The 14,979-nt window shown below is 37.4% G+C and overlaps 2 protein-coding genes and 1 long non-coding RNA gene across 3 annotated transcripts; 2 read left to right on the top strand and 1 right to left on the bottom strand.

The window, feature by feature from the left end:
- The first annotated feature begins 2,646 nt into the window (after positions 1-2,646).
- On the top strand, positions 2,647-3,435 carry LOC141629286 (uncharacterized). The gene has a single exon (XM_074442311.1). The coding sequence runs from the start codon at positions 2,647-2,649 to the stop codon at positions 3,433-3,435; it is 789 nt and encodes a 262-aa protein (XP_074298412.1).
- A 6,032-nt stretch (positions 3,436-9,467) lies between these two features.
- On the bottom strand, positions 9,468-13,384 carry LOC141626702 (uncharacterized). Its single transcript, XR_012536295.1, has 6 exons — positions 12,156-13,384; positions 11,841-11,958; positions 11,665-11,754; positions 11,348-11,438; positions 10,878-11,242; positions 9,468-9,734 (listed from the first exon to the last, which is right to left on the bottom strand). It is a non-coding gene; the product is annotated as an uncharacterized LOC141626702 (long non-coding RNA).
- Positions 13,385-13,715: 331 nt separating this feature from the next.
- On the top strand, positions 13,716-14,675 carry LOC141629285 (uncharacterized). Its single transcript, XM_074442310.1, has one exon. The coding sequence runs from the start codon at positions 13,716-13,718 to the stop codon at positions 14,673-14,675; it is 960 nt and encodes a 319-aa protein (XP_074298411.1).
- The last annotated feature ends 304 nt before the right edge of the window (positions 14,676-14,979 follow it).

Here is a 14,979-nt window from a genome sequence, read left to right as displayed (position 1 = left end):
AATTTTAAGTAACCAGAAAACAAATTTGGTACTAAAATCAAACTATAATTCGTAAGAATGCCAATAATCGGAAAACAAAAGACTAAAACATCAAAATTGATAAAAAAAACGGAAATGAAAAAAAAAAGGTCAATGAAAATTGATCTATTTTAGTAGATCAAAGATTAAAATAAAAAAAATCACAAATTTAAAACAATATTCTATAGCAAGACGTTATTTGAGAAAAAAAAAATAATAAAAACAACACCAAGATTAAAATTAAAACATCAAAAAAAAAAAAAATTGACGGCGTGGCGGTGTTGGAGGCGGCGGTGAGCGACGGCGACGGTTGGCGAATGTGGTGGTTTCCGGTGGGTGGTGGTAGGTTGATGGTGAATGAGGAATAGATGAGTAATGATTTATTTGGATTTTTTGGGTTTTTTTTTCTTGTTTTTTTTTTGGGAGAATATGAAGAAGTGAGATCTAGAGAGAGAATGAGGAGATGTGATAATGAGATAATGAATGAAAGATGAGGAAGATTAATGTAGTTAATGAGAATATTAAAGGAAGATGGCAAAATTAGAGTATTAACCTTAATTTTTTGGTTCTCATCTTAGCCCTCCATTTTCAAGATCCAAAGGCCCATAATGGGACTTATGGACTCACATTTAAGAGGAGGACTCATTTGATCTTATTAGTATATATATGTGTGCATATATATACTCCCTCCATACCAAACCAATGGTAACATGGTAAAAAATGGGATTTTTATGAAAAAAAGGTAAAAGCAAGGGTAAAGAGGAAAAAAAATAGGTGGGGTATGTAATTGTGAGTTTAATTGTGGGTTGGTAGGTGGGGTATCTAATGACATTTTGTGTAAATATCAAATATGTATAAGGATAAATTGGTAATGTTGTGGGCCAAATAAGGAATGTTACCATTGGTGTGGTACGGCCGTATTAGGTAAGTGTTACCATTGGTCAGTATGGAGGGATATATATATATATATATATATATATATATATATATATATATATATATATATATATATATATATATATAGAGAGAGAGAGAGAGAGAGAGAGAGAGAGAATCGGGATCCGTACATTTAACTCAATAAAAACCATAAGATTATGTCAAATGAAAGGCCTTGATTAGATTTCAAAACAACGCATGAATCATTCTCTCCTCCCATGTACACTCACGTCAATCAGTAGCCCCACATACTAACTTCCTCTTACCCTCTCTCCTACCCATCGCACAACTCCGTCCACCACCCCTCATCCCCCATCCCCCAGCACCGATAACACCGGCCTAAAACGCCGGTGATTTGTTTGTTCCTCTCCTCATATCCAACCTCACTCACACTCCGACCCGATGAACCATTTCTTTCACAAGGAGCAACAGTCACAGGCGAAAACCACTAAGACTACCATACTGAAATCCCAGGCGTGGTGGCTGACAAAGATCTACAGTGCGTTGAATTAATCTCTTAACTTCAATCGAGTTTCTTTGACTAGTAACAGAGGTTGAGCAACAAATTTGAGATCTCGGTGGGGTTTTGGCATTTGTCATCTTTATAGTTGTGAGATTTATATCTCGAATTTTATTTCTGCGGTAATGTGGTGGTCGTATAGGTGAGTGATGATTTCGAAAACTAATGGTATTAATAGCCTGTTTGGAAGATTTCTAGTCAAAAAATGTCTTCCTTTGCCGATGTGAATTGACTGGTTGTTTTGATGGCGGTGACGGTCAGCCGGAGTTGGGTGGCAAGGAGGCAGATTCGTGGTAGTTTAATGGAACATCTGCATTCAACAACCAGATACACAACTCGACACTCCGGATACACATCTCGACAATCCAGCTACCTAGATTTACGCCGAGAACACCGTTACCACCATCAAAATAAATATACTTTATATCTCTGCATCTATTTTGGGTGGCGAGGAGGCAGACTCAGAAGATTTATCTCTGCATCTATTTTATTTTGACAATCCGAAGTTGGGTGGCGAGGAGGCAGATTCGTGGTAGTGTAGTGGTAGATGAAAAGGTTTTGGCATTTGGTTAAGCTTCACAAACATTACATTATATCACATGCAATATAAATGGCCGAGGCAAAACATTCATTTTATTACAAACGAATGTCAATTTTATCTCATTAACTCTAGAACGAATGTCATTCATATCCAATAAGAATTTGATCCCGTTAAGTTGCTAGATACTTCCTCCATTCAACTCCAAACTACCATAGTACACTTTGCACAAGTTTTAAGGAATTTATAAAGAAATGTTAAAAGTACAATGAGAAATGGGATGAAAGAAAAATTTGTCCATAAAGTAATCTGCTTTAGTTCACTAATTAGGCTCTAAATTTCCCACCAAAAATTTCACCAAATATTTCAATACTTTAAAAACCCCACCAAAACAAGTGAGACTTAATTTCCCCCAAAAATGTCATTTCAAATTAATTTGGATAATACATTCCATGTTGGTTCTCAACTTACTTAAGCTGCTCATTCAATAACAAAGAAACAAAAATAAACTTTACAAGTCCATAAATTACAAGAATCTAAAAAAAAAAAACAGTGCTGAAGTTATAAAAAAAATTACACGGCTTTAGTTCTACAAATTACACAACCATCTTCAGAAAACTACATCTTCACAGCCATGGTGCACAAGTGTATGACGGAGGATTTGAGGGCTGAAGTTGCCATCTACCTTCTTCAAAAAAGTAATGATGGGAAGCTGCCATTTGGTGCTATCAGAGAGGCAGCAGAAAGGTTTGGGTTGAGTGATAAAAGCATCTCAAACATGTGGAAACTTGCAAAAAAACCCAGGTTAGTAGGAGATAAACTTGATGTCAAAAGTGGAAAAATAGGCAATAAAAATAGGAAAAGGATACTACCAGACATTGAGCATATCAAGTCACTACACAGTTCTAAAAGAAACACCATAGAGAGGGTTTCTAAAAATTGTGGAGTTTCAGTTGGAACAGTCCAATCATGGGTGAATGAAGGTTTACTTAAGCATCATTCAACTCCATTACATCCCAAACTCAGTGACTTACACAAAGAACAAAGGCTACTGCATTCACTAAAGTCATTGGTGGTTAGAGCACAAGTGCAAGAATTTCTTGATCTAAATTCAATCCCATTCACTGAAATAATATTTGATGAGATGAGCAACACTATCCACATGGATGAGAAGTGGTTTTTCATAACCTCAGACAATGAAAAGGTGTATATTGTGGAAGGGGAGGAGCCTCCATATAAGAGCTGCCAGTCAAAAAGGTTTCTTACAAAGGTCATGTTCATGTGTGCAGTTAGTAGGCCAATATATGGAGCAGATGGGGAGTTAATATTTGATGGTAAAATTGGCATGTTTCCATTTAAACATGAAGTACCAAACAGAAGAAGGAACAAGATAACAAAGGCCAAGGGGGACAATGGAAACTAAGCCCATTGACTCAATCACAAAACAGGTTGTCAAAGATTGTCTAATTAATCAAGTTATACCAGCAATTAAGAGTGTGTGGCCAGACTGTTTAAGCAAGCATATTTACATTCAACAAGACAATGCAAGGTCACATATCAAGAATAACGACCCTGACTTTATGGTGCGCAAACTCGGATGGTTTTCACATTGAATTAGTTTTCCAACCCCAAACTCTCAGATTTAAACGTAATGATCTTGGATATTTCAAGGCATTACAGTCATTTCAATCATCTAGTGCATACAAAACAGTTGATGAACTAGTTAATGAAGTTATGCAAGCATTCGTAGATTACAGTCCTACCAAACTCAACAACATATTCTTATCATTACAAGCAGTCATGATTGAAATTATGATGCGTAAGGGGCATAATGATTTTGCACTCCCACACATGGGGAAGGGTCATCTAGCTGCTATTGGAATGTTACCAAGGAATTTAGTAGTCAATGAAGACTTGGTAAGAGAATGCATTGAATATATGCAGTCATTAGGGAAGACAGAAGGACTTGAAAACCTAATGGAGGAACTAGGGTACAATGTTGAAGGTTAAGTTTTTAGGATTATAGAGTGGTATGCATTGTCAATTGAAGATATGTAATGTTTAGTTTAATGTTTATTTGAAACTGATGTTTCATATGAACATTAAACTTCAATTTACTTTTGAATGTAATGTTTTGTTTGAAATGAAATGACAAATGCAATGTTAAATTTGAAGTTCAGTTCAGAATGCAATTTCAAGTTCAGTTTAATGTTCAATTGAAACATTAGCAACACAAATCAGGAAAATGCAATGAAGATAGACCATCAACTCTCAGGCATAGTGTGGCCTCATCACTGAGTTGTGTCAAGTATTCAAGCCTCCTACATGCATTACATAATGAAGGTAGACCATAATCATCAAACAAACACAGTAATGAGAAAGGCAACAATAAATAAAGCTCTCAAACCATTATGGAACAGTCATCACAGAGTTCTCAAACTGTAATTGAAATAGATGAACACACACACCCATTCATTTGTATACCATGTGGTGGCTTAAATACTTTAATTTAATGGCCAGATACCTATACATATACTTCCTCCATTCAACTACACCATACAAGCACTTGCTCTCAAAGCATCATCATTAAGCACAAAACTCTCAGGCTCTAAATGGCCTCATCATTGAGTTTTGTAATGTAAAAAAGCCTCCTACACACACACAATGAAGATAGACCATGCTTTCTATGTTGGGGATGGTGTCCTTTACAGTTAGTGCAAGGACTTATAAATCTCTAAAAGGATCAAAGGGTATACTTTTGTATCATAATCAGTTGGTCCACGTTTATCAATAACGGTTGGCTTGCTAGATAAGTTTGACGTTATTGTCATACAGATGGCGGTGATCAACTGGTCCCTAAAAGTCACACCTATAGGATACGTTTGAGAGATGTGACGGTATGAAAATACAGTCATGTTGATGCCAGAAAATTGACTAAGCAGTTAGTCCGAGTTATTAGTCAAAAATGCGATGTTGAGATATTTTATTTAATACGGGTTAAATAAAATGGGCTAAGGCAAATTAAACAGTTAATTCGTAAATTAAATATAAACGATTATATTTAATTAATGTATATTGAATTAATTATACAATATTGTCTTTGTCGGACATGTATTAATAATTCAACTAATCCGTGTCATTAGTTGATGTTTTAATAACCGATAACCGATGACGATTTATAATAAAGACCGCGTCATATACATTTTAGCATCGGACCACGAGTTAAAATAAGGAGAAAATGAAAGCCCATTTCCTCCTCTTCTACTCGGTTTGGCCGAACCAAGCAAACAAAAGAGAGCTCTCTCTCTTTTGTAACCTAATTGTTATTCATTTGAAAAATCATTAGGGTTTTGAGAACATTGCCTCTCAAAAATTTAGATCTCACATCGGAAAAACTCACATAACAACTCTCTCAATATTGCAAGTCAATTAGAGAGTAATTCTAGCACAAGGGCATAGTCTCAGATGGTCTTGGGTGCAACGATTAGGAGGAAATCTCTGTTGATTTTCATTTTTACGCCGCACTACAAAGGACCCGAGGTTGATTCTTAATCTTTATCGTTTCATTGTTGTTTTTCGTTTATGACAATAAATTGCATATAAAATTTGCGTTATAGTCCTAATTTTATAGGGTATTATACGGATATTACCCCACATTCTATACAAAACAGAATTGATTAAGGCAACAAGAAACTTAGCTCTCAAACCATTAAGGAATAGTCATCATAGAGAATCAATAACTATATTTGAAATGGAAAGGCACACACTCTCATTCATTGGTAGACCATGTGGTGGCTTGTTTACTTAAACATAGTGGCCACTTAACATTTAACTCTAGCAATAACCTAAAAGCTCTCAAACCATTAAGGATTTTCATCATTGAGCAGACAAACTAAACCAGTTCAGTTTCATTTAAGTTTTTGAGTTCAAGTCTCATTAACAGTGCAGGCAAACCAGACAGTTCAGTTTCATTAACAGTGCAGACAAACTAGACAGCAGTTTTTCATTTCAGTTTTTCAAGTTTTATTCAAGTTTTTCAGTTCAAGTTTTTCATTTCAGTTTCAGACAGACCATAAAAGTTCAGAGGATAACGGTTCAGGCAAACATTAACAGGTCAGTTTCATTAAAAGTTCAATTTTAATTACTAGACAGACCAAACAATTTTAATTGCTGAAAAACTTTAAGTTCAGTTTCATTCATTTTTTATTCAAGTTTTTCAGTTCAAGTTTTTCATTTCAGTTTCAGACAGACCATAAAAGTTCAGGCAAACATTAACAGTTCAGTTTCATTAACAGTGCAGACAAACCAGACAGACCAAACAGTTCAGTTTCAGTTCAAGTTTTTCATTTCAGTTTCAGACAGACGAAAAGGGTCATAGAAAAACCAGAGCATTGAATCATTATCAGAAAAATTATCAGAGAAACCAAATCATTATCAGACAAACCAAAGCAGTTAACCCAGCAGTAATATTCATAGAAAAAAGCATACAAAAATTCTCCTAACAGCAGTTAACAGCATACAAAAATCATTATCAGAAAAATTCATAGAAAAAAGCATACAAAAAAGCATACAAAAATTCATACAAAAATTCTCCTAACGGCAGTTAACCCAGCAGTAATATACGAATAAATAAAATAAAAATACACAAAAAGTGAAGGGGTGAGGAACTATACCAAAACCTTGAAGTAATTACTGCTTAAATAAAATCAGGTGTTTTTAGGACGCCTATCACCCATCCTCTTCAAATACTGATTTACATACTTTGTGCAAGGACTCTCAGACTCACCAGATCCACCACCCACTTCGATTAAAGCCGTTTTCTCAGGCGTTTTAGGCGACTTTGAAGGAGCAACGTTTATAGGACGCCTATCAGCCATCCTCTTCAAATACCGATTTGCATACTTTGTGCAAGGACTCTCAGACTCACCAGATCCACCACCCACTTCGATTAAAGTGGTTTTCTCAGGCGTTTCAGGCAACTTTGAAGGAGCGACGTTCTCAGGGGACTTTGGCATGCAAACACTACCGTCATCGAACTCCGTCGCTTCAACTACAGTCCCCAAATCATCAGGATCTAGCGAATCAGGAGCGATATGGGTTGGAGGAGGCGATTCAGGAGCAGATTAATCAAAATCATCATCGCCTTCATCGTCTACTAACCCAACACGATAACGATAAAAGACACAGTGTATACAATCATTACCACAGTTTGGATGAGGAGGTTTCATGATGTTTATTAGGGAGATAGTTGAAGAAAATTTAGGAAATGAGGGAGATTAAAGAAGAGAAATGAAAACGGAATGAGGGAGATCTAGGGTTTCTGAGGGATTGAAGGAGGCGGAATAAGGGAGAGAGAAAGAGAGGATGGCTTTAGGGTTTCTGGGGATTGAATGAGGGAGTAATGAAAATTCTAGAGAGTTATGGAGGAGTAGTTGGGCTGATGGAGGAATGAATGAGGTGGGTTGGTTTGGGTATTTTTTTTTTAACGATTTAAGGGGTATAGGTAGGTTGGGTTAGTAAAATTTGGAGGGAAGGATTAGTGAGTGTGGATTGGGTTAGGGTGTTAATTGGGCCAGATTAGAAAAAGGGAAGGATTTGAGTGTAATTAAGTGTGGGCCAACCAGTGGCATTTTCTGTAAATAAGATAAAGCAATTAGGATAGAATTGTCATTTGCTTTGCTTTTTTAGGAAAGTGGTAGAATGGAGTTGAATGGATGGAAATAGAAATATGGTAGATTGGAGTTGAATGGAGGAAGTATAAACCATTAGCTTGCTAGATACACTCTCTTAAGTTTCTAGATACATACCTCTAACTAGCTAGATACACTCTTTAAAGTTTGTAGATACGTACCTCTAACTAGCTAGATACACTCCTATAAATTACTATATACGTACCTCTAGTTAGCTAGATACACTCTTTAAGTTGCTAGATACATACCTCCAACTAGCTAGATACACTTGTTTAATTTGATAGATACATAGTTACATACCTCTAACTAGCTAGATACACTTGTTTAATTTGCTAGATACATACCTCTAACTAGCTAGATACACTCATTTAAGTTGCTAGATACATTCCTATAGGAGCTACTGTATTGACTAGTTTCTTAGTCATACACTCATTTAAGTTGTTAGATACATACACTTGCTTATGAACTATGAAGATGCTTTTTTATTTTATTATGTATCCATTTATAAGTGTGAGGTTCCGGTTAACTCTCCATAGGAGTCGACTGTGTGTGCAGCTAAGAGGACTTTATCCAGTTTATAAACATAACTGATTTCCTGTGCCAACAAGTAATCATCCAACCAATGCACTTGTTCTAGATTTTGGATTATCAGTACGCTTAGGACAGTGACAGTATACAACAACGGCTTGTATTTGTTGCTCTCGTACTCCAAGTGTGTTTCTTCTCTCTGACTTCTAGCTTCATCATGCTGATCATCTCTGCAGTAGCTTTGATCTTGTAGCATGTATCCTCAGTCCTCATGATATTTCAGCGTGACTGTTAAACTGTGACTAATTCAGGGCTCATATTAAACAACAGGCTTTGCTGAAGATAATGCTCGGTATTCAAAGTCTCAAACTATCCAATAAGTAAATGCAAAGTTGAGATCCCAAAGGTGAATTGGCATTGCGGTTAAGGCGGATGTATTATGAACGATAAGTCACATGTTCAAATCCACGCGCCCCTTTATATTGTACGGTCCTTGTGGCACATTTGATAAAAAAAAAAAAGAGATGCAATTTGAGATAAGAATAATCTTGGTATTGGCAGATTAAGAACAGATTAATGTAGATATAGCAAAATCAAAACTCCATTTTACCCTGAAAATTCAATGTATTCTATTGTTTCTAAATACCCTATAATCCTATATTATCATCAAACTCACAGAAAACAATTCAAATATCAGCATTACATTGCTTTACTCCAGGAACTCCAGTGTCCTGGGACTATTTGTTCACAACCGGACCATTTTCCGCGTCTGATGGAGTAGTGTTCGACACATTTAGAATGGATAGTGATGTGATGGTCACCATCAACAATCTATGTATTCATTACGAAGGAACGAGAATAGAGTGTATAATTAGGACTTTGGCTTGTGGAATCCAGCCAGGCCACTCTACAATCGATAACCTTACTCCTTGGTTAATGCGCCTATTTCAAAGATACTGTCCTAAAGTGATTGGTTTTGGGTTTGATTGCATCTATAATGATTTCAAGACCCTTTGAGGATATTACGCAATCCAAGCTCGAAAAGCACGCGCCACAGGAGTTCACATGCCCGAAAATGTCACAGGCAAGACACGCCACGACAGTCAAAAATCCGGTACTATCACTACCACAATACTATCCAAGTCAAGGAAGAACCTTGTCGAGTCTTCCTCCCACCTTCAGCCAAGAAGGGTGTTACTATGTCCGAGAAACTCCCTTTATGTTTACGACGATAACATGAAGAAACGCGCTGATATGATAAAGCAATTCGAGTGTCAAACTCCACTGTTTATTACAATTTATTACCTCAGAACAAGTTCTATCTCAGAAACACTCAAGTTTACATCAGAAAAAAAGGATTATATGATTCCTCATTTCCGGCGCACAACATTCATCAAGCAAACCCACAGCAAAAGAAAAAACCAGAAACTCATCCAATACTGGTATGTCAATGGGTTGAGCAAACCAACTTCAGTTTTTCAGCAACAACTTCATCGACTGAATACTGTAAAATCACAAACAAACACAACCCATTACAAAAACTAGCGAAACCAAGATTTTAGTTACAACAACAAAAGATTTCAGGGGACAAACTAATAATGCAATAAGGCGAATTAGAAAACATCGTAAATTTTAATTAACAGTTTCAAATTTTCAATGTCTAAGAGGGCTGAATGCCCCTACTAGCCCCCTGGTTCTATTACTGATTACAAATCATCGACATAAGAAAGAAACAACCCATTACAAGCACTAGCTGAACCAACAATTTTATTTAGAACAACAAAAAATTTCAGGGGACGTATTAGTAATGCAATTATCAACACCATAAAGAAACAACAAAAAAATTGTAAATTTAACTAAAAATTTAACAAAATGTGTCCAGATACACATGGTACTATTACCGGATACACAAATCGATTTGTGTATCCGGTAGTAATACAATGTGTATCCCGTATCAATACCATGTGTATCTGAAGTAATAATAACTAATAAGGGTATTTTCATAGTAAATAATGTATCCGGTAGGTAATATGAGATATATAACTAACTCGTCTATGGTAGTTATATATCGGTAATCACTTTGAAAACAGTATAGGATAAAAAGAAGACCATATTCAATGGAATTAAGTACTCCTATCCATTGAAAAGGGTAACACACGGTAATCTAACATAGTTGAAGTTCCATGTAACAAAAGCAAAGGCTATCGTATGAGAATGAGATGCTCATACTTTGGCCCTCACAACTATTAGCACTCGTTCTTTATTGTGCTTTTCATCACTGCACCTTATCGGACAACTTTAATAACAACTAGTCTAGCACAATTACGGCTTTGTCCGTGCACATGGTCGGACAAAGAATCACTGCTTCTAGAAGAACAGACAGAAAAGAACACCCAGTGAAGAAGCCGACGACGAAATAGCTGCCTAAAATGTCCTTAAACAAAAGTGGAATGCATTATATACAGAATGACAACCTTGAATATTATCCAACGATTTGCTGATAATAATTGAATAGCCTGAACAATCATCCAACCTGAACAATTAACCTCGGAACACAAATGACAAATTTTGATATAACATATTGGTGTGGGTAGAAAAGTATTTCAATGGCTTGTCCGCATAAGCCAATAACCAGAGTCATGCTTACCATAGTGAGCGCCTTTGAGACATGTGAAGCTTGAAGCATCTATTTTACCCTTCTTTTTATTTTCCTATGACACTAGTCCTTTCGAGAGGTAGTTCGAATAGCAAGGTGGGCCATTCCTCAGAATTCCAAACTCTACACTGGCGAGTCTTGCATGAGACAAACCAAAATCCTTGTACTTCTTGCATGTCAGACGGTCTAAGTTTGTTTGGCTAGGCAGAAAGAATTGTTACTCAAATTCTCTAGGAGATGATTTCGGTGAAAAGAGTCATCACCCCCAACATTCCAGGTCGTAACCAGCTCCAGATCATGGTCATTCCCTTCTGCTTCTCTAAATTTCATGTACAATGTGGATTGACCAGTAATCCCTAACCAAATTATTCAATGAAAATTAGTTGTTAGTTCACAGTTTCGACTTTCAGAAATTTGTTTGTTCTGGACTTTGTTGATTGGAAGGATAAAATGTGACTTACAGTTCTCATCAAATGCAAAAACTCAATGAGAGCACTGCTGAATAACTTGGGGTGGCCCAGATCAATAGTATTTAAGATTTACTCCTGACACCTAATATGAAACATTCTAAGTTAATTACAGTTGCTCAGGGATATGGGTATGGAACTCATAGCAAGCCTCTTTATGTTTTCTAACAAAAGCAGGTCATGTACCGAGGACCAGGTAATATTGCAATACTCAGTTTAAATGTTATTATGGACGAATTAACAGCATCTAAATCATTGCAACATAAGTCAAAATGAGCCTCGAGCAAACAAGAAACAAGGATACATGCAACCTGATTCCTGAAAATAATGTCAGAATATCGATACAGATACAAATCGCATATTGCAGCAAAGAATGCCTGCAACAGCCGTGGTGCCTTCATCTGAAACAACATAAATCGACCCTTATTATCTGAACTAGACTTACTACAACAACATAACAGGAAAATAGTAAACTAGGAAACATTACCATGAACAAAGGGGTATCAAGATGAAGAAAAGCTAGGACTTTATACAAAATAGCAAACAAGAGAGGATGCAAGTAGGTACAAATTCCTTTTTCCCATTCCCACGTAAGATGGCCATATCTGCAATCCAAAAGCTAAATAATGTAAACATCCCTCAACAAAGTGCAACGAACAAAAAACATATATGAGACGGACTCACATGTGAGATCAACCATAAAACATATAGTTAACCGGGGAGTAATTAAGTTTTAGGTTGGTTTCGCGTCCAAGACCGTCTCACACAAGACTCAGCAAAACTTGTAACCAAAGCTACATACCCAAAAACAAGATGTGCAACTTCAAGGGACTGCCAATGTTAATCCGGGTTAAAATACATCTGCACCAGTAACGAATTAACCATACGAACACCCAAACAAATATAAAATATCCTCTTCGATGATTCATCAGAAGTTGTACTCTTCTTTACACTGCCCTCAAATGTTTCCAGAACATCTATTTCCGTCTTGTTAGCAACACTAGCAGTCTGTCTCAGTCTCATCTCTTGATTCAACATCACAAACTTGAAAATAAAAACAAAATTAGATCATACCCTTGATTTATTACAATTGCTCAGGGATATGGGTATGGAACTCCGAGGCTTCTCTTAGAAGAGTAAAAAAGGGATGACCACATGACGAAAGTATAGAAGCATATAGTAGAGTAATTAACGACGATACGAATATTATCCAAGGATTTGCTCGTTAATTTCTGAAAATAAGTTAATTAAGCTAACAACGAACACCGTCACTATAATCCACAATAAGATGGAGATGCGCCGACCACAGCGGCTTTAACTGTGCAGACCACTATCGGCACTCTCAATGCGTTGGCCACTTGAATAACCACAAACACTTTTATTTCGAAGCCTACATTACCTAGATACACATACTACTTAGTCCAGATACACATATTTATACATTCAGATACACTGGTCAATTTGTGTATCTGGTAGTATTTCTTCATGTATCTGGTGACACATTTTATGTATCCAATAAAATAGCACGACCAACCCCACCCCACCCCTTCACTAACACAACAATACCACACCCACTACTCCTTGTATTCAACCTGACAACCACCAGTCGTCACCAACAGCAATAACCACTACCTTATTATCCAACCCGCCAGAATTCCTAATTTAATAACCTTACCGGTCATCTAAAAAGCCATCACAAGCGCTCCAATTGATCATACCAATGCCGACCATTTCCCGTCACAAATTTAATTTCTCTGGCGAGCAGGTCTTGTGCTTCCGGCGATATGAATCAATGATGTCAAGCATGAAGGAGATAAACGAAATAAGAACAGGGTCCGCTATGGTGAAGGCCGACATCGCTGGTATATTAAGTGGTCGCAGTGGGGTTGTCTGCGTTTTCCGGCTATGATTGATGGTCCGACATCGGCGATCGGAGGTCATGGTGGCATAGCCTGCGTGTGGGGGTGAGAGAGAAAAAGGATAGGAATAATTAAATGTCAGGGAGCTGAGGCGGAGAATATATATTGCGATATACGATATATTTTCAGAATATTAGATATAGTTTCGGGATATTTAGTTCCCTTGTGGTACAAGTTGCGTATCTTTAGGATATTCGGTTTTGTATATATTTTCCTAATTCTCGTTTAGCTTTCTCGTCAAGTTAGTTTACTATATATACTTGTACCCTAGGCTTTGTAAAAACACAATTCAGAAATATCAAAACTTCTCTTTTCTAAATTCTTCATGGTATCAACGCCGACGGTTTAACGATCCAATTTTTTTTTTACACGCCAAATAAACCTATCTCCCATCTCGTCTCCACGGCTTGCTCACGTAAGTCCTCTCCTTCCTACTCGGCCTCATGACTAACGGTAACGGAAACGGCAACGGTAATGGTAAGAAGCTTCAACTCATTCATGACGCCTCTACTATTTATTATTTGCACCCGTCTGAAGGACCGAGTAATTCTTTAACTAAATATTTGTTAACTGGAGATAATTATGAGATTTGGATAAAGGCAATTATTAACGGTTTAGATAGTCGTAATAAGTTTGGTTTCGTTAATGGTAATTTTGTTAAACCGGTGGATGAAAAATCGGCTGAATTCGCGGCATGGAAGTCCAATAACTCCATTATTTGCGCATGGATTTTTAATTCAGTCGATTCTTCTATCCAACCAAGTATTGGTTCTCATAATATTGCGTCTGAATTATGGAATGACCTCAAGGAACGTTATTCTACTACTAACGGTCCTCGTATTAATCAGCTTAAGTCAGAATATCACAATTTTCGTCAAAAAGAACTATCTGTCGTGTCCTACTATAATAAGTTCAAAGGTTTATGGGATGAGTTGTATGGGTCGGTCGATGTCACTTGTGGTTGTACTTGTTCTTTTGCTACTAAATTACGTGCAAGAGCCGCGGAAGAACAGGTTCATGATTTTGTTCTCGGTCTCAATGATGACAAATACAACACTCTCCGTACCCAAATTCTGAGCATGGATCCTATTCCCACTATTAACAAAGCCTTCTCCTTGGCTACTCAAGAGGAACGACACAAATCTATTGTTCGTGATCGTGATGACAAAACCGAAGCTATGAGCTTCGCTGTCCAGGCTTCTTCATCCTCGTCCACGCCACCTCAGGCCCCTGCTCCGGCACCTCTTACATGTACGTTTTGTACCAAGCCGGGTCATGATTATGAGCATTGTTATCAGCGTATTGGGTATCCCAACCGTGGCAGAGGTCGTGGGCGCTATTCGAGAGGTCGTGGTGCTTCTTCCTTTGGTCGCGGACAGCAACCAAGCATCATCCATCGCTAACGCGCCAAGGACCACGGCGACACACCCTGCATCGCCTCCTCGTCTTCCGCTGTCCCTGGCCTCTCGTCTGAGCAGATGCAGCAACTTATTACTCTGTTAGACAATAATTCTGCCTCATCCAAGCTCTCGGGTAAGTTTTATTCTAACAATTCGTCTTGGCTACTCGATAGTGGAGCATCCCATCATATGACTGGTTCCCTCGACTTCCTAGCCAATCATATTTCCATTGACCCTTCACCTGTCAGCCTTCCGGATGGTATGCAAACCACGGCTACATTGCGTGGGTCGGTTGACTTGGGTTCTC

The sequence above is a fragment of the Silene latifolia genome, chromosome Y (genome assembly GCF_048544455.1).
Source record: "Silene latifolia isolate original U9 population chromosome Y, ASM4854445v1, whole genome shotgun sequence".
NCBI lineage: Eukaryota > Viridiplantae > Streptophyta > Magnoliopsida > Caryophyllales > Caryophyllaceae > Silene > Silene latifolia.
This window is presented reverse-complemented; position numbering and strand designations above follow the sequence as displayed.